General features: G+C 49.5%; 1 protein-coding gene across 7 annotated transcripts in view; it reads left to right on the top strand.

Moving 5' to 3' along the window:
* Positions 1-18701, top strand: part of FZR1 (fizzy and cell division cycle 20 related 1) — a 54954-nt gene extending 36253 nt beyond the window's left edge. For all 7 annotated transcript variants that reach the window (XM_038770680.1, XM_038770677.1, XM_038770679.1 and 4 more), the window contains 8 exons: positions 3985-4168; positions 5035-5100; positions 6786-6888; positions 7452-7636; positions 8095-8328; positions 8449-8553; positions 13729-13821; positions 15699-18701. In XM_038770680.1, coding sequence (XP_038626608.1) covers positions 3985-4168; positions 5035-5100; positions 6786-6888; positions 7452-7636; positions 8095-8328; positions 8449-8553; positions 13729-13821; positions 15699-15740 — 1012 coding nt within the window. In that variant the 3' untranslated portion in view covers positions 15741-18701. The remainder of the gene's footprint in view (positions 1-3984; positions 4169-5034; positions 5101-6785; positions 6889-7451; positions 7637-8094; positions 8329-8448; positions 8554-13728; positions 13822-15698) is intronic.
* Positions 18702-19769: the final 1068 nt, after the last annotated feature.

The following is a 19769-nucleotide window of genomic DNA, read 5'->3' as shown; positions in this document are numbered from 1 at the left end:
GGGAGTTGTGGGGTCAAGGGAGGGATTTTTTAGGATAGGGGAGACATGGGGATGTTTGAAAGCAGTGGGGAAGAAGCCATTGGAGAGCAAACGGTTGAAGATGGCATTTACGGAGGAAAGAAAGGAGGGGGCAAGTTTTGATAAGGTGCAGAGGAATAGGGTCAGATGTTCAGGTGGAGGGGGTGGATTTTGAGAGAAGGCTGGGTAAGATGGGAGAGTTGAGGAAGGGGCAGGACGGGTGAAGGTCTGTGGAGGGGTAGGGGATATTTTAGGGCGATCACACCTGATAGTCTCAATAAAGTAGGTGGCCAGGTCATTATGGACAAGGGATGGGGGAGGCGGAGGGACGGGGGGTTGGGAAGGGGGTTAAACATCTGGAACAACTGGCAAGGGTGTTGGCATGGGTGTCTGTAAGGATGGAGAAATAATTTTGCCGGGCAAAGTTAAAGCACACAAGGATAAACTTGAAGCGGATGAAGTCGGCCTGATGTCTAGATTTCCGCCAGCAGAGCTCTGTGGCTTGTGCGCAAGAGCGAAGGAGGCGAACTGTGGAGGTGAGCCAGGGCTGAGGATTTGGGGTACGAGATCGACGAAAGGATAGAGGAGCGAGTGAGCTGACTTAAGTAAAGAGGGTGGTGTTAAGAGCGTCTGTTTATTCATCACTTAAGTATTCACAATCCCTTGTAGCACTTGTGCACATTATCTTTATACTCTGTTCTAGCTGTAATTGTATTTTAGTGTTTGCCTCCCCTGCTAGACTCTAGGTCCTTGAGGGCTGGCATCACGTCTATTAATTCTGACCTGGCAATCACCGCAGACACCACTACCATCCTATAGCTGTGGCATTATTCTGGACTCATCTAACTTGTACATTCAGTCTGTCAGGAAATCCTGTCATTTCTACCTTCACAACATCTCTAGAATCCACCCGTTCCTCTCCATCCAAACTGCTACCATGCTGATCCAAGCATTTCTATCCCTTCCTTTCCTCCTTCATGTCTCCCTTCTCCAGTCCATACTTCACTCTGCTGCCTGGATCATGTTTTTAAAAAGCCGCTCAGTCCAAGTTACCCCACTCCTCAAGAATCTCCAGTGGTTGCCCATCCACCTCAGCATTAAACAGAAAGCAGTCAGTCACCTTGTCCCCACCTACGTTATCTCGCTGATCTCCTAGTACAACCCAGTCTGCACACTTTGCTCCTCTGAAGCTAAACTGTTCTCTGTACCTCAATCTTGTCTATCTTGCCACATACCCCTCACCCATGCCTTCCCTCTGGCTGGGAACTCCCTCCCACTGCACAACTGACAGATCATTGTTCTCGCCACCTTCAAGGCCTGCCTAAAATCACACCCCTCCAAGAAGCTCCCCTGACTAAACCCTTGTTTCTCCTACCTGTCCTCCCCTTTGTGTCACCTCTGCACTCAGACCTGTACCCCTTACTTGATACCCCATCCTCAGTTCCATTGCATTTATGTATATATAATAATAATAATGATGGTATTTGTTAAGCGCTTACTATGTTCCAAGCACTGTACTAAGCACTGGGGTGGATACAAGCAAATCAAGTTGGACACAGTTCCAGTCCCATGGGGGGCTCACAGTCTCAATCTCCATTTTACAGATGAGGTAACTGAGGCATAGAGAAGTGAAGTGACTTGCCCAAGGTCGCACATCAGACAGATGGTGGAGCCAGGATTAGAACCCATGACCTGACCCATGCTCTATCCACTACATCAGGCTGTTTCTCATATTCTTACGCTCTGCCAACTCCCCTCTCTAATTCATTTTAATGTCTCTCCCTCTAGGTGGTAGGCTCCTTGTGGGCAGGGATTATGTCTACCAGTTCTATTATATTGTGCTTTCCCAAGCACTTAGTACAGCACTCAATAAATACCAATGCTTGGTTAATATTGTAATAATAATAATTGTGTTATTTTAAAAATGCTTATTAAGTGTCAAGCTCTGTTCTAAGCGCTGGGGCATCTATTAGGTAATCAGGTCCAGACACAGTCCCTGTCCCACATGGGGCTCACGGTCTGAGTCGGAGGGAGAGGGATTGAATCCCCATTTTACAGTTGAGGTAATTGAGGCCCAGAGAAATGAAGTGACTTGCCCAAGGCCACACAGCAGGCAAGTGGCAGAGGCAGGATTAGAATCCAGGTCCTCTGACTCCCAGGCCCAAACTGTTTTCACTAGGTCACACTGTGTTCATTCATTCATTCATTTGTATTTAATGAGCACTTACCATGTGCTGTACTGTACTAAGCGCTTGGGAGAGTAAAATATAACAATAAATAGACACAGTCCCTTCCCACAATGAGCTTACAGCCTAGCACTTGTCCTCTCCCAAGTCCTTAGGACAATGCTCTACCCCAAGGAGGTGCTCAATAAATACTACTGGTTGGTAGATAGGCCGAAGGAGGAAAAGGGGATGGATATGTATATGAGTTAGGGTTTAAGTAATCGGGTATGTAAGAGATGTACATAAATGCTACAGGAGGTTGTGAGTAAACAAGTGTTCAGGCAACGCCGAAAGTGGCGGTTGGGGGGATGTAACGTGGCGAGATTAGAGATTGAGGGAGGCCTCTTGGAGGAGGGGAGATTTCAGAAGGATTTTGTAGTTGGAGAGATGCGGTCTGGCGGATTTGAAGGGAGAGGGAGGTCCAGCAAGGGGTCGGCAGTGGGTGAGGCCAGAATGAGACACAGGTTAGCCTGAGAAACAAAGGATGCAAGCTGGCGTTGTGTGGGGGAAGAGATCACTGTCTTTTTCATCCCTCCGGCTCACACCCATTGAGCCTCTAAGGAGAACCCCAGCTCCTCAGAGGAGGTTTAGGGGCTCTTGTGCCCAACACATAGGGGAGAATTAAGATGAGGCACTTAAGAGAAACGAGAAGAGACTCCCTTCCACCTCCTGCCTGCTGGGCCAGCTTTGGTGGAGCTCTTGCAAAGGGGAGCCCTCTCCAGAAAGGGGGCAGGGTCAGGCAGAGTCAAAACTCACTTTCAGGAAACACCCTCCCCCACAACATTCCCAAGCTCACCTTTCCAAGGAGGAAAAGTAAGATGAGCTTGTACCTCCCAGCTTAGATGTTGCTAGTGCAGGGAGAGCGGGCAGCTGCAGCCTCCTCTTCCTCTTCTTCCTTCTCCTTCTCCTCCTCTTTCTCATTGTCCTCCTTCCTCCACCATCAGCCCTGCCACCATCGCCACCGGGGCCAGGAGGACTCCCTCCAGCCATCCCACCAAAACCAGGCCCCATGGGCAATTTGGCTAGCAGGTCAGGGCCCTGAAAATTATGCCTCTTCCACCTGATGCAGTGCTTTTGGACACTGCAAGCTGGACTCAGGCAGAGCCACCCCCCCACCCCCCAAATATAGAGAGGTCTGTGGGGGCCTCAGGCTCCAATCCCTTTCCTTCACAGCCCTCATTCAAACCAGAAATGGAATCCGTGTGGTGATTCCTCTGTGGCCCTGGCAGTCAATGTTGGGCATGCTCAGGAGCCAAAGCCTTGAATGGTAGGTTTGGAAACGGGAGTTCCTGGAGATGCTCTTGAGTGAGGCTCATCCGGTGTCTTCGCTCTCCCATTTCCCACTGCTGTTTCTCCCCGCCTCGGTCGTCTTCTCCTGAGACGTAGTCCCCATCCAGTTCTCTGCTCTTGGAGCTGCTGCTGCTGGAATGGTCTGATTCCTCACCTCCTGTGCAGTGCAAGCTCCATCTTTCCAAGATTCCAGCTAGGAGCCAAGAGGGACTCCAAGCTCGACTCCAGAGCTTCCCGGAGCTGGTGGAAAGATTGGAGCGAGAAAGAGCCTCTCTAGGGATTCAGACCTAAGGGGCCCAAAGCGCGGAGCAGGTCGAATGTTCTGGTTCTTGTGTTCCTCAAGGGGGGAAAGGAAAAGGAAAAAAAAGAAGCCCTGGTGTTTTCAAATCTCCAGTGGCCCATGAACATTCCTTCTGTAAAAAAAAATTCTCTTTCTTTTCTTTTTTGATAGTCAAAAGTTACTAAGATCCCCACGGAAACCTACCCGAAAAATCTCCAAAATCCCTTTCAAAGTCCTTGATGCTCCTGAGCTGCAGGATGACTTCTACCTGAACTTGGTGGACTGGTCCTCCCTCAATGTCCTTAGTGTTGGCCTTGGAACCTGTGTGTACCTGTGGAGTGCTTGTACTAGCCAGGTAAAATGCCAGGGCAGGAGGGAGGCTCTTGGGGTGGTGAATTCAAGTCATTCTGTGCATTGAGCCTTTGTCGTGAACATTTGGCTTCTTGGATATGAAGCAGAAGACACCTAGGTTTAATTAAAAAAGCAAAAGCGATCACCCTCCCCGCCTTATTTTAACTTTCTTGCGTAAAATAAGGTCTTCAGTCATCCTCCTCCTCCAAAAGCATGCCCATGGCTCCTTGCACACAGTACTGTGCAGGACGCCGTGCAGAACAAGCTGAACAGCCCCAGACCCTGCCCTCGAGGAGATGCCAGTCTAAGAACCACAGATCCCTTTTTCCTGTTCCCAAGGTAACCCCTCAACTCCTGACCTTCCGCTACCCTAGGTGCCTTTGGTACATCTATTCATGGGAAGTCTGGCTAGTGGTCATGCTGCTCTCCCCAGAACCCTTTCTACCTGGGCTCCCCTCTCCCCAGCCATGTTTAGGTTTACTTCCCGGGTTAAACCCGCTTCACTGGCTGTCTCCCTGCCGCTCCTCTCCGCCGCTACCTCCTCTTCCCCAGCGCTGCAGTGAACTGTGTGTGTTGGGATTCCTGAGCAGGTCTAACGGTGGAGCTGGGAATTCTAGGGAGCCTGTGTCTGACCTTGATCCCAGGGAGGCTACAGGTTTTTAAACATAGGCCTTCCCTTGCTCCAGAGCCTCTGGAGGGGTAAGGGAGATGCCTCTGGAGCAGCTTTGGCTGTCTTCTGCGCTGAACTCCGCTTTTCATCTCCCAAGCCACGTTTCCAAAGGGTTCGGGCACCTTGAAAGCCGTTAAAAGTCCGAGGCATGACTGCATATGATGCTAATCGTTTTCCATTCTCATGTGACCGTGTTTCAGGTGACCAGGTTGTGCGACCTGTCTGTAGAAGGTGATTCCGTGACTTCTGTGGGCTGGTCAGAACGGGTCAGTATGGGGCATTCCTCCCAGGCAAACTGTGTGGGTGTTTGTGCAGTGTGACAGTTCTTGGCCAAAGGAGTGTTGCTTTGATGTCCGAAATGTGGTCCCGCCAAGAATGATTATGTCGTAGGGAAGGTCCCTCTTCTGCTCTCCGGGTTTTTGGACACAGTCGGCAGGGTTCACCATCCTTAGAGGTAGTGGGGCGCCTTCAGTCTGGTCGGAGAGGCATTCTCCTCTGACACTCCCTGGCCTCGGGAAGGGGGCTCTCAGCGTCTGAGAGCAGCCTGCGGCACCTCCTTCTCTCGTGCGCACTCTGGCCCACTGCTTTCACCTGCCCCCTTCCCGCCCCAGGTGCCGGCGACTCTCTAGAGCCTAGCTTGCCGGGAAGCCCGGGGTCCCGATCGGCCCTCCCCAAAAGGACGTCTGTCAGCTCGATTTCTTCTCCACCGCCAGGCAGGTGTCCTCTGCCTTCCCCCGGGGAGGATCCAGAGGCTGCTTTGGTTCAGGGTCACCCCGGGCAGGAAAGCTAGAGCTTGAGTGTTCTCCAGTGTCACTGCTTCTACCTATGGCTTGCTGCTTCCGCCCCTTCCTGCTCAAACCTTTCAGCTTGGCTGTGATGCCAAGAAGGAGGACACTCTGAATTGTATCTTCTGTGGAGGCATGACATGGGACCCACTGGACAGTGCCCTGCCCCATTTTAATGTTTTTAAATGGTATTCGTTGAGCCAGGCACTGTACCAAGAGCTGGGGTAGATACAAGATCATCTGGTTGGACACGGTCCGTGTCCCACATGGGACTCACAGACGTAATCCCCATTTTTCAGATGATGTAACTGAGGCACAGAGAAGTGAAGTGACTTGCCCGAAGTCACCCAGCAGACGGGTGGCAGAGCCGGGATGAGGACTTTACTGAAAAGAGAAGAAGGGGGAACTGATTTTTGAACATCCCTCTCTTCTATCTATGCCTAGGCGAGAAGGAATGGGAATGCACTGTGGTGGAAAGAGAGGTTTGGGGTCTTTCCCCTTCCTCCCCCCTACCTTTGTGGCTTTAAAACAAAGACCATTGAGATGAGGTTGACCTTGCCTCATTACTGTCGCCAAAAAGGTTTTTTGAGGGCCCACTGCTGGCATAGCTCTGCATTAGTTTTTAATCGGTTAGTTTCCTTGTTTTCATTCCTGCAGTACAGAAAGTACACACTGCTTACCGTTTATGTCCGCAAACCTAGCCACAAACTGCACCCGGAATGGCAAGGAATTGAATCCTATTGTAAGAAAAAAGGTTAGGCTCCTCCTGCTGCTGGAGTGACATCACCCGATCTGGGCGCCGGGGCTTGTCTCTCCGCTGGGCTCCCCGGTAGCAGGGCCTGTAGTGTATCTTCACCGTGGGGTTGAACTCCTTGCCGTTTACAGTTATTTATTTACCTTTTTTCAGTTCACACATGCTGTATACTGTAAGATAAAAGGCTTTAGGGGTCACTGTGAATAAGCCAAACACACAAACCACAAAGCTGTGAATGAAAAGCTCGCCCCGTAATCAATTCTCAGCAGGGCTAGCCTGTTCTGAGCCATCTTGGGTTTAATGAGCAAAATTTCTGTAGCATGTTTTGGATTTCCTTTTCTCTTGACCACTAAGCATCACAAAGCAAAGAGCATGGGTCTCAGATGGTTTTGTGTGTGTTTTGTTGATTTAGGGAAACTTGGTAGCAGTTGGTACGCACAAGGGCTTTGTACAGATCTGGGATGCAGCCGCAGGAAAGAAACTGTCCATGCTGGAAGGTCACACAGCCAGAGTCGGTAAGTCGCCAGAGAAAAGAACCTTTTCTCCCCTCAACAATCCTGCAAGCAAGGGTCTGTCATTCTCTCTCCCCACCAACACCAGCTGGATTTCTAGCTCTGCTACACCATTTAACACTGTGACTGCAGCATAGATGTCATGAAAGAATGACCAAAGTATTTTTTTTTAATTCTTTACGAAGAAGTGAATTTCTCCAAACTCGTTTATCATACCTTCCACAGACTCCAATAAATGGTGGTTCTCTGGCTCATTCCAGTACTGAGACTGGCTGTCCCAGAGCACCGGCCCCCCTCCCTCTTAGATGGGGTGATCATATCCCTGTTTATAACTATGCTCCAACCAAGCTGAGTGCACAGCCTGAACCTTTAAGCTCCTCCTGCGTTTCCAGAAAGTTGTCCTTGGAGAATTCTGTGGCCATGATAAGTCGTTGTAACTGACTGCGAGGAGCCCCTCTGACTAGCCTTCCCCTCAGGGTCACTCAGTTTCTCCCTCTCCCCACCCCCACCAACCCCGACTCCTCCAACCCAGTCTTCTCACTCTGTTCCTCTCTGTGTGTCCTTAGGTGCTTTGGCCTGGAATGCAGATCAGCTCTCTTCCGGGAGCAGGGACAGAATGATCCTTCAGCGAGACATCCGAACCCCTCCATTGCAGACTGAGCGGCGGCTGCAGGGGCACAGGCAGGAAGTTTGTGGCTTAAAATGGTCCACAGACCACCAACTCCTAGCCTCAGGTGGAAATGACAATAAGGTATGAGGCTGTTGGATCCCTTTTTCCATCTCCAAGCTGGGGCATGGCCCTGCCCCTGAATTTTGCGGAGCTCTTCCCTGCCAGTCAGTGGAGCTCTTTAAGGACTCCGGACAGCCTGCCTTTCCCAGGGCCAGGTTGAGTTCGCCAAAAGCCAACCTCAGCCAAATTCAGATAGCCCTCCTTTCCCCCCCACACACACCCACCACCCTCCACATCCAGGGGTGGGGCTCCCTGGGACCAAACTTGGACCCTGGCCACTTTCTTAACGAGCCTTGAGTACTTCGGCCAGGCCGCTTTTTATCCCTTCAAGCGTCCACGGATTCATTTCTGCCATCAGGAGCCCATTATTACCCTCACGTTTCCCTCAGCATTGGGTTAAGAAGGCCAGATTTAGACCTTTGGCCTTGGCAGTAACTTTGTTGAGCTTGTCTCATCCATCCTGTCTCTTCTTTCCCCAGCTTCTGGTCTGGAACCATTCCAGTCTGAGCCCTGTCCAGCAGTACACAGAGCACCTGGCAGCAGTCAAAGCCATCGCGTGGTCTCCTCATCAGCATGGTCTGCTGGCCTCAGGAGGCGGGACGGCCGATCGCTGCATTCGTTTCTGGAACACCCTCACCGGCCAGCCCTTACAGTGCATTGACACCGGCTCCCAAGTCTGCAATCTAGCCTGGTCCAAACATGCCAATGAACTAGTAAGAGCCTCATTATCAGTAGCGCTGGGCAGAGGACCGGGTGCCCTTTTGGGCCGCAAGAAAGGCTCACCGAAGATGGAGGGGCCCTCATCAATAACCATCTGTCTTTCCCTCCAACAGGTGAGCACTCACGGATACTCGCAGAACCAGATCCTCGTCTGGAAATACCCATCCTTGACACAAGTAGCCAAGCTCACGGGTCATTCGTATCGAGTGCTGTATCTGGTAAGCTGCAGTGTGGGGCCCTAGAACTAGAATGTCCGAGCCGTTCACCCAGTTTCGGCAAAGGGGATGGATTGTCTGGTCTGAGGAAATGAGGTGCAGCCTTGCCTCAACTCTCTCATTTCCACCGCGCTGGCTCCATCTTCTTGCCTCTGGTTCTCTTGCTCCTTTTCCTGCCGCCCACTCCCTCTAAAATCTGGAACCACCTGTTCCTGCCCCTGGCGAAGCTCCACCCACTAACGTTGTATCTGCAACAGGGCGGGGATCGGGGTTTCTAGCTCTCTTGGCCTCTCCCAAGCACTCAGTACAGTGCTCAGCGCACGGAAAGCGCCACTCAATAAATACCATTGATCCTATTCGCTAATTTCATTTCGTTTTGCTCCACTCCATCGCATGTTTGGTCATTGATCATTTTCCACAGGAACTTATTGGGAATTTGCAGCTTAGTAAAAGTGCGGTTAATCGATCACTAAATCATATTTATTGAGCACTTACTGTGTGCAGAGCACTATACTAAGCGCTTGGGAGAGTACAGTATAACAAAGTTGGTGGACATGTTCCCTGCCCACAAGGAGCTCACGGTCTGGAGGGGGAGACAGACAATAATATAAATATTAAGTTATGGATATGTACATAAAGTGCTGTAGGGCAGGGGAGTGAATAGAGGGTACAAATCCAAGTACAAGGGCAACAGAGAAGGGAGTGGGAGAAGAGGAAATGAGGGATTTTAATAAGGCTTTGAAGGTGGGGAGAGTGATCGTCTGTTGGATATTAATGGGGAGGGGGTTCCAGGCCAGAGGCAGGACATGGGCGAGGGGTTCGTCGCGAGATAGACGAGATTGAGGTCCAGTGAGTATTGGCATTAGAGGAGTGAAGTGTGCGGGCTGGGTTGTAGCAGAAAATCAGAGGTAAGGTAGGAAGGGGACATGGTGATGGTGTAATTTAAAGCCAGTGGTAAGGAGTTTCTGATGCGTAAGTGGATGGGCAACCATTGGAGGTTCTTCAGGAGTGGGGAAGCAGGTACTGAATTTTTTTTTTTTTTTTAAATGACCCAGGCGCAGAGTGGAGCACGGACTGGAGTCGGGAGAGACAGAAAGCAGGGAGGTCAGCGAGGAGGCCAGTGCATTAATCACGGAGGGATAGGATAAGTGCTTAGATCAACATGGTAGCAGTTTAGATGGAGAGGAAAAGGTGGATTTTAGCAGTGATGTGAAGGTTGAACCAACAGGATTTGGTGACAGGTTGAACACGTGGGTTGAATGAGGGAGATGAGTCAAGGATAATTTCAGGGTTATGGGCTTGAGAGATAGAGAGGATGATGGTGCTGTCTAGAGTGATGGGAAAGTCAGGAGGAGGCCAGGGATTAGGTGGGTAGATGGGAATTCTGTTTTGGACATGGTATGTTTGAGGTGTTGGCAAGACAGCCAAATAGAGATGACCTTGAAGGCAGGAGTGAATATGAGACTGCAGAGGACAAAGATCAAGGCTGGAGATGTAGATTTGGGAATCATTTGCAGAGAGATGGTAGTTGAAGCCATGGGAGTGAATGAGGGAGGTCCCTCCCTTCTTCCCTCCCTAACCGCCATCTTCAACTGTTTGCTCTCCAGTGGCTTCTTCCCCCCTGCTTTCAAACAAGCTCATGTCTTCCCCACCCTAAAAAAAAAACCCTCCCTTGACCCTACGGCTCCCTCCAGTTATCACCCCATTTCCCTCTTACCGTTCTTCTCCAAAGTCCTTGAGTGAGTTGTCTAAACCCTCCGTCTCAAGTTCCTCTCCTCCAGTTCTCTCCGTGACCCTCTCCAGTCTGGCTTCCGTCCCCTTCACTGTACAGGAAACATCCTCTCAAAGTTCACCAATGATCTTCTTGCCAAATCCAACGGCCTCTATTCCATCCTAATTCTCCTCGACTTCTCAGCAACCTTCAACATTTTGGACCATCCCCTTCTCCTGGAAATATTATCTAACCTTGGCTTCACTGACTCTGTCCTCCCTTGGTTCTCCTCCTATCTCTCTGGCTGCTCTTTCTCAGTCTCGTTTGTAGGCTCCTCCTCTGCCTCCCACCCCCTAACTGTGGGTGTCCCTCAAGGTTCAGGTCTGGGTCTCTTTCTATTTTCCATCTACACCAACTTCCTTGGAGAACTCATTCGCTTCCGTGGCTTCCCTACCACCTCTATGCGGATGATTCCCGAAATCTACAACTCCAACCCTGATCTCTCCCTCTCTGCAGTCTTGCATTTCCTCCTGCCTTTAAGACATCTCTATTTGGATGTTGCGCAGTCACCTCAAATTTAACATGTCTGAAACAAAACTCCTTATCTTCCCACTCAAACCCTGTCCTTCCTCTGACTTTTCCATCACCGTAGACAGCACCACCATCCTTCCTGTCTCACAAGCCCATAACTTTGGTGTTATCCTTGATTCCTCTCTCTTTCAACCCACATATTCTATCCATCACTAAATCCTGTCAGCTCAACCTTCGCAACATCACTAAAATCCACCCTTTCCTCCTCTTCCTAACTGCTACCATGTTAATCCAATCACTTATCCTATCCCACCTTGATTATTATATTAGCCTCCTTGCTGACCTTCCTGCGTCCTGTCTCTCCAGTCTATGCTTCACTCTGCTGCCTGGATCATTTTTCTACAAAAACATTCAGGACATGTTTCCCCACTCCTCAGTAACAACAACAACAACAATAATAATAATAATAGTATTAAGCACTTACTATATGCCAAGCACTGTTTTAAGCACTGGGGTAGAGAGGAGGTAATCAGGTTGTCCCACGTGGGGCTCACAGGCTTCATCCCCATTTAACAGATGAGGTAACTGAGGCACAGAGAAGTTAAGTGACTTGCCCAAAGTCACACAGCTGACAAGTGGCAAAGGCGGGATTAGAACCCACGACCTGTAACTCCCAAGCCTGTGCTCTTTCCACTAAGCCATGCTGCTGGTTGCCCATCCACCACCGCATCAAACAGAAACTCCTTATGATTGGCTTTAAAGCACTCAATCATCTTGCCTATTCCTACCTTATCTCACTACTCTCCTACTACAACCCAGCCCGCGCACTTCATTCCTCTGCCAATCTTCTCACTGTACCTCGATTTCAGCTGTCGCACCGACGAACTCTCGTCCACATCCTCTGGCCTGGAACGCCCTCCCTCTTAATATCTGACAGTTACTCTCCCCACCTTCAAAGCCCTAATGAAGGCACATCTCCTCCAAGAGGCCTTCCCGACTAAGCCCTCCTTTCCTCTTATAATAATAATAATAATAATTGTTAAGCACTTACGATGTGTCAATCACTGTTCTTCTCCCTCTCCCTTCTGTGCCGCCTTGACTTGCTCCCTTTATTCATCCCCTCTCCCAGCCCCACAGCACTTACGTACATAGCTCTAACTTCATTTATTTCTATTAATGTCCGTCTCCCCCTCTAGGCTGTAAACTTGTTACGGGCAGGGAATATATCTATTATATTGTACTCTGCCAAATGCTCCGCACACAGTAAGCACGGAGTAAATACGATTGACTGACATTGTACGGATTGTCTAACCACAAAAGGGTCCCATCCATCCAGAGGCATGAGTTTGACTGCCCTAGACTCACGCAGTTGTCCCTACCCTAGGAAACTCCTTTATAGCTACTGCTCTCAAGTGACTCAGATCCAGCCAACCTGGCCGTGGTGGGGTTAGCTACTTTACAAGTCACTCTTTCCTGTGCGTAATATTCTGGCTCACTGTCTCAATCAATCAATCAATTGTATTGATTGAGCACTTGTGGGCAGAGCACTGTACTAAGCGCTTGGAAGAATACAGGACAGCAAAGTTGGTGGACACGTTCCCTGCCCACAGCGAGCTTATAGTCTAGAGGGGGAGACAGATGCCAATACAGATCCCTCCTCACTCGATTTCTGGCTCAGGCCACGTGTTGAGAATCTCATCAACCCTGGGCCTTCCCACAGCCCCCATCTCAGCCTGCAGGTAGCTAATAATCCATGGAGTGTGATGCATTCGGCCCCATCGATACCCAAGGGAAGAAAGAGAGGGCGTGGCAGAGTCTAGGCTCAGGTTTTGCTTTCCTTTTGTGCTTTTTAGATTGTGAGCCCCAACGAGGGCCAGGGACCGTGTTTAATTCCCACCCGTGTACTCTCTCCCGGCGCTCTGCACACAGTAAGCACTTAATACTATTACTACTACCACTACTATTGTCTGAAGGGGAAGGACAGGACTTCCTTTTCTCCCTGTTCCTTCTCTTCTGTCTATGGGAACAAAAAGGTCATTGGGTCTTCCTCTCTGCCCCCTTGGAAATCTGCTTTTTCCTCCTGTTTCTTCTGCGAGATTTCTGACCTGGAGGGGGGGAATCTTTGGATCCTCTTCTTCTCTCCCTCCCCCAAGTGCATTGTCCAGTTATCCTGCAGTGAGGACGGCAGGCTGGGTGTTGAAGGGCAAGATAAAGCTACAGCCCTCTGTCCCTCCCCTGCAGACAGTAGTAGTAGTAGTAGTAGTAGTAGTAATAGTATTAAGTGCTTACTGTGTGCAGAACGCTGTACTAAACGCCGGGAGAGAGTCCGCGGGTGGGAATTAGACACGGTCCCTGGCCTTCGTTGGGGCTCACAATCTAGAAAGCAGAACTTGAGCCGAGACTGTCACGTGCGCTCTCTCTTTCTTCCCTTGGGTATCAATGGGGCCGAAATGCATCACGCTCCATGGGACTGTCCTTTATCGTGCTGATGCGTTTGCCCTTTGCAACATCCAGCACTGTTTTCATTGTTACCTCTAAGTCCTCCAGTCCCTTCATCAGCAGCAGCAGCATCCTCAGAATGAGTATGATGTTTTGATTAGCTCTGGGGTAATTAACAGATAATCAGGTCAGTCACTCCTGCTCCACCCCACGGTCTATTTCTGCTCCAGCTTAAGTTCTCCCCTAAACAGAGACAGACTGATCTGTTGCAAGCCTGAATGATCGTGCTGGACATTTGGGATATGGTGTCTATGCCCTGGCGGTGACCGTGCCGTGACCTGGAGACCTCTCGAGAATGACCTAGCTGCTTGAAAAGTAAAACCGTTTTGGAGCCATGTTGGCTAAACATTCTCTCTAGCAACAATTGCTGGCTAAAAGGCCTGAAATAGTAATCGATGGCTGGTGACTTTCTGTTTTTTCTCTCTCTCTTCCCTCAGGCAATGTCTCCTGATGGAGAGGCAATAGTTACTGGTGCTGGGGATGAAACGCTGCGATTTTGGAATGTTTTTAGCAAAACCCGCTCAACCAAGGTAAAAGACATTGTTACAGGGATCCTGGGCTGCTCTTAGATGTGATGTTATCCAAGCTCAATGGTGGTAGTAAATACTAATAATGATAATAATAACACTCATTGTCATATTTGTTAAGTGTTTAGTCTGTGCCAAGCACTATTGTAGGGTAGAAACAATATAAGCCGGTCAGACATGGACCCCTGTCCCACGTGGGGCTCTCAGCATAAGGTGGCGGGAGAACAGATATTTCATCCCCACATGCCAGATGAGCAAATTGAGGCCCAGAGAAAGTGAAGCGACTTGCCCGAGGAGACACAGAGGGCGGTGACAGGGGCGGAACTGGAGCCCAGGTCTTCTGCCGCCTAGGCCTAGGCTCTTTCCTCGGGGCCCTGTCGCCACCATCTTCTGCCCTCTTTGGCTACACATTCCCACTCCTCCTTCGAACTTCATACCTTCACCTATCCACAGGCATGTCTGTGATTCATCAAAACCAATCTTCACCAAGAAAGCTTTTATCGCTTTCTACCTGTGTGATTTACAACCGAATTCCCACCTAACATTCTTGTTTTCCTCTCCTTCCAGTTTTACAGTACGCTCAGCTCTAGAACATGGGGGTTACATTCCCGGCGAACACCCCAGTAGGGAAAAGCTCATGTTTATAGTTGTCACCCTTCAGCCATCTTGTCTGGTCTATACTCACCGGTTGTAATTTGCTATGGAGGTATTCATTCACCCATGTCTAACATTCATGTTAATACTTGCAGTCTTTTATGAATTATTCATTTGCAGGTCCGTTCATTAACTTTTCTATCCCTTCGTGCCCAGCCAAGGCATCCCACCAGACACCTCTGCACCTACCTGTTTGTTATTCACTCAGTTATTCATATTTATTCTCTCACCCTTGACTCCATGGAATATTTGTCAACTTGTGTCTCCTGCCTTCCCCCAGTAGCCCGAAATAATATAATAAGAATAATCGTGCTTTTGTTAAGTGCTTTCCACAAGCCGACTGGCGTAGATACAAGATAATCAGGTTTACCAGTCCCTGTCCCATGTGGGGCTCAGAGTCTAAGTAGGAGGGAGAACAGGTATTCAGTTCGCATTTGACAGATGAGGAAACTGAGGAGGCGCAGAGAGGTGAAGTGAGTTGCCCGAGGTCACACTGCAGGCAACTGGCGGAGCCGGAATTGGAACCCTGTTCCTCTGGCTCCCAGTCTCCTGCCTTTTCCATTAGGCCATGCTGTTTCTCTGCTTCTTCTTGAGGGCAGGGAGTGGTGGGGTGTGTCTTGCTTCTTCTGTATGTTCCCCAAACTTCGAATACAGTGCTTGGCCCCCACAGTTGTTAAGGAAGTAACTGCCAACACTGATACAGATATGCTGTTTTCCAGAATATCCGTGTGTCCTCTCGCTTTTTTTTCCCCAGGACCAATTTTTCATCCGTTTAATCATTTTTTGTTGCTTGACCAATTTCGTTCATGTGGGCAGCCATTTCTTACGTAATGTCAGGAGAACATTCCGTAATTCCTTAACAGCCCGTCTTCTACCCCAAACACACAGTGAAAAAGACACATTGTGGGAGCACTGGGTGTATGTTGGCCCTCAGTGGGAGAGTGCGAGTGGGTGAGGGAGAGAGCAAGTGCAAACACACAAACACAGCATGGAGATCATGTGGAAACTGTCCCCTCCCCCCCACCCATAACATTGTTGGGGAATAAAGACACTAAAAGCCCCTTGAGGACCAGAATTGCATTTTGTCCTCCCTCCAAGTGTCCCCCAAGCCCACTTAGTCCAGCGCTCTACACTGTAAGACGCTCAGTCAGTGCTTTCGGTGGTAGGGCGATGGTGGGTTTTGACTGGAATCATGTCAACTTTTTCTTCCTTCTGTTTGTATTTAGGAATCTGTATCTGTTCTCAATCTCTTCACCAGAATACGGTAAAACCCTAGACTCCGCACACCAGGACCACATTATTACGTATGGGGAAAAAAACCACTAACTAATCAGCATGCATGGACCCCCTAATTATCTGGAGGATATAATTGATGGGGTGAATAGATTGGACCTGGAGAAACTATCAAGATTCCAATTTAATTCCAGATCGTGACCTATTTGAACAGTATTTGGGGAAGGGTAAATGCAAGGAAAGCGGGAGCAAGAACACCATTAAGAGCCTAGAAGTCCATTTTCCGCGGAGAGTTTCCGAAGAGAGTAAAAGCGTGAATATTTTAATTGTACGTGTTGGGCAAGATTTATTTGGCACGGACCATCCAAAGTGAAGAACAAGGCTATCTCGTCTTCTGCTGCTGTTACCTCTTTTCTGATTGGATGCCCGAAGCTGAAGCTGGCAGGATTTGATTCCCCCTTATGTTAATGGGGAGAGGAAGCAGGAACTAAAGACTTATCTTGCAATGGCACTTGAAGGCTGAGGTTCCCACTCTCAGCAGATTTTGGCCCTGGGAGACATGTCAGAGGGAAACAGGATCGTGTGTTTTCCGATACAGACATGCAATGTAAAGATCACAAGAATCAAGTAAGATGGTGATTTCTATGGGGCAGTTTGGATCAGCAAATTTAAGACTTGGCTGGGCAGAAAATAAGATGCTCAACACTTAAAACGTTTAAGGGTGTGTAACGACCATGGACGTGATAAGGCAAAGTTGCTGTGAAGTTGAAAGAAGGGATTTGGCAGAAGCCCTAACGTCAGGTTCACGCTGACAGACGAGGGCTTCAGAAATTTGGTAAGGAGGAGGAATGGGTTTGTCCTACTACGTATCCAGAATCAGCAAGAGAATATTGGGGTGAATTTCTAATCAAACCTGTTACTTGAATGTGTGGTCGCTCTACTGGGCAGAAGGGAGGACCTCTGCCTGTCTGGGAATCTCAATGTCTCATATATATTGCGTTTAATGCTTTTTTTTTTTTTTTTTACTCTAACTGAATCAGAGCCTTTCCAAATATGTTCCAGTTTTAATTATGTTAATGATCAATCAGGGATGATGCTGCTTCCGAGAATACCGAGAGGTGGATCGATTGTAATAGTAATAGTATTTACAAAGCGCTGACTGTGTGCACAGCACTGTACTGAGCGCCAGGATGGAGTCCACAGGTGGGAATTAGACATGGTCCCTGTCCTTCGGGGGGGCTCACAGTCTAAGAAGTCCCAGGGCACCGAGGCACCTGCCTTTCCCTAAATTTTTAGATGGTGCCAGGTCAGAGAACTCAGGGGAGTCTGTGTAGCTTGTGATTCAGAGAGAGTGAAACGTTCATCCTGGCCCCAGCCATGTTTGTCTCCCTCTCTCCTCGTGCCAATACTTGGTCTTATTGTATATTTTTTCCCCCCCAATGTGCTTGGGTGGAAGTTTTTCCTCTTCCGGCTGGGTTCCGAGGCCAGAGACCACACACAATTCTGACCCCTGATGGAAATGCCTCTTATAGGCCCTCTCCTCCCACAGAGGACTGGGTAACGGGCCACCCCGTCCTACCTAGTCCGCCGGGCGGGCAGGAGGCGAGCTGTAAGCCGTAGGCAGCATTTGAACCCAGAGCCAGCCGGCTTGGCCAGAGGGGCCCGTCCAGACCGAGGAGGGAGCGTTTCGAGCCTTGGAAGGGGAAGTGGGAGAAGCAGAGGAAGCATTTTGCCTCAGGAGTGTCCGTGAGTCTCTCAGGTGGCTTGCCCTGTTGGAAAGAGTGTCCGATCCCTGGGGTTTGCCAACATTTATCGGGGGCAGGAGGCACTGAGGGAAAATGCACCCAAACCAAAGCTCCAGCGTGGTTTCTTGGGCTTCAGAAAACTCAAAGCATCCCCTCCTTCTCTGGGACGTGCCCATGCCTTAGTGCCCCGCTCCCTCTAGGCTCCCTTCATCTACCTCCGGTTTTGCCCGGTTCATGACCAAGAGCCACCTTGTTTGTCGGCGAAACAGGGAACAGCCGAGTGCTTGGCGATGTGTTGTTCGGTCTTATTGGAAAACATTGCATGGATCATGTTTCTTCTGCCTTGTGTCTCTCTAAGGGACTTTGTTTCCTTCCTTGCTACCTTCTCTGAGCGTGTGTGTGTGTGTAATGTATGTATGTTTGTGGTGTGTCAGCCCTGGAGACCGTTAAAGAGGGAAGATACCAAGTCTCAGGAGCACCCCAGACGTTCTTGAAAACTGTGGTTCTCAAGGATGAATAGAGTGTTTTTAGGCTTTAAAAAAGAAAAGAAAAAAAAACCAATTTCCAGAGGCAGGAAACCTACATCTTCCCGATGGACTCTCCCAGTGGGCTTACCCATTCTTCTTTCCAAATGTAACTCCCAGCAATTCTTTCGTGGCCCCGTTAGAGTTGTGTGGGGGAACAGTCATTTAGTCAACTGATCCGGGGAACAGAAGAGACTTGGAGGAAGATTTGGGGTTCGGAGGGGGGTTTTTTTGTTTGTTCGTTTAAAAGGGGCATTGGCATCCCTGGCCTTCCTCTCGTGTGCAGTTGCCAAGGGAAGTAAAAAAGAAGCCCAGGGAGCTAGCCCTCAGAAAAGGTGCCTCGCTGGTTGTGTGCACGTGTGTGTGGTGGGTGTGTTGGACGCATGCCTAGGTTTGTGTATAGAATCTCATGTTGGTGACTATTGCGAAGCGATTGACTCTCCGGTGTGTGCTGCATAGAGTTGTAAATGCAACAATAAAGTGAAATCATGTCTTTTCGATGTATGAACTGTAAAGTTGTTAAGCTGTATGGTTCAGACGGCTTGTGAAGAAAAGGGTAGTTAGTCCTCCCCCAGAATTTACAGGCAAATTCAAAGAATTGGGGTCTTGTTACCAGTGATGATGCCTCAGAGGGTGGAGAAAATATGTAGATCAAACAAACCTTGCAAGTTTTTTTTTTTTTTCATGTTAAGCAACATAACTGGCATTAAACAAATTGTGAATTTCACTTGGGTTGTGTGTCTTTGATTAAAGCCTGGCATCTGGGCCTCTCTTGTCTGTTCTGATTCCACACTTCTGTCCATCCGTGCGCCCTTTCCCTCCTCCCTCCCCCCCCACCCAACTAGTCTTGCCTGGTGGGCACAGCCACTGCTGTTTTTCTAGCTGGGACTCCACCCCAAGTTGCCTACCTTCTGTTGGTATCATCCCATCCAGGCCCTGGGAATTGAGCCGGCACTCATTCCTGTGGTCGGGTTGCCAAGCCAGATAGTCCATCCCTCTGTCTCTAAGCAGATTGGCACCGAGGCCTTCTGCCCCCTCCCTGAGGAACCCGTTCCTCATTTAACGGAAATTCTTTCTGCCGTCTAACGGAAATAGCTCCTGCTGAAATTCAGCCCAACCGCGTGGGCTCTTCTTCTGACCTTAAATGAAAAACCCGGAATGGCTCTGGTCAGAAAAAGGAAGCAGCCTCTACATTTCGCCTTAGCCAGAGCCCTCGCCGCCAGAAACACTGACTTCTGAGTGCTAGAGAGTGCAGTTTGGAAAACGAATTTCACTCCAAACTTCTGATTTGGTGAATTTAAGAAGCTGACTGCAATCTAGTAACAAAACGCATTCAGGCCAACCTCCATTGGACTATTTAAATAGTGATCCTGAGGGGCTGGTGGGCAGGGGTGTTCCCACCTGGAAGGGAGTCCAGAAACAAGGGGGTCAGTGGAAGAATGGCTTTTGCTCACTTTCCAGCGAGCCCCCCACCCCACCCCTGCCATTTTTCTTCCCCCACCCCCTATCCAAGGAGCAAGTGGAAGCCAAGATGCAACCCTCTGCCAGGATTAGCGGTCCCTCCTAGGGAAAGTCCAAGATGTCCCAGGGAGCTAAGTTCTCGGAGCAGACTTGTTCGGGATGAGACTGAAGCGGTGAATCCGGACCGACCCCAGAAGAAACCCTGAACTTTTGAGTGTTCTGCCCAACAGAAACCCCCACATGGATGCCGGCAGCCCTGTCTCGTTGCTAGGTAGCCGCCTCCTTTGTTGATGGTAACAGTAGCAGTTCTAGTCGCTCCCACCTGCAGCAGGGG

Source organism: Tachyglossus aculeatus, chromosome X2 (genome assembly GCF_015852505.1).
Source record: "Tachyglossus aculeatus isolate mTacAcu1 chromosome X2, mTacAcu1.pri, whole genome shotgun sequence".
In the NCBI taxonomy this organism is placed as follows: Eukaryota; Metazoa; Chordata; class Mammalia; order Monotremata; family Tachyglossidae; genus Tachyglossus; species Tachyglossus aculeatus.
The sequence above is the reverse complement of the archived record's forward strand: the minus strand, read 5'-3'. Positions and strand labels throughout refer to the sequence as shown.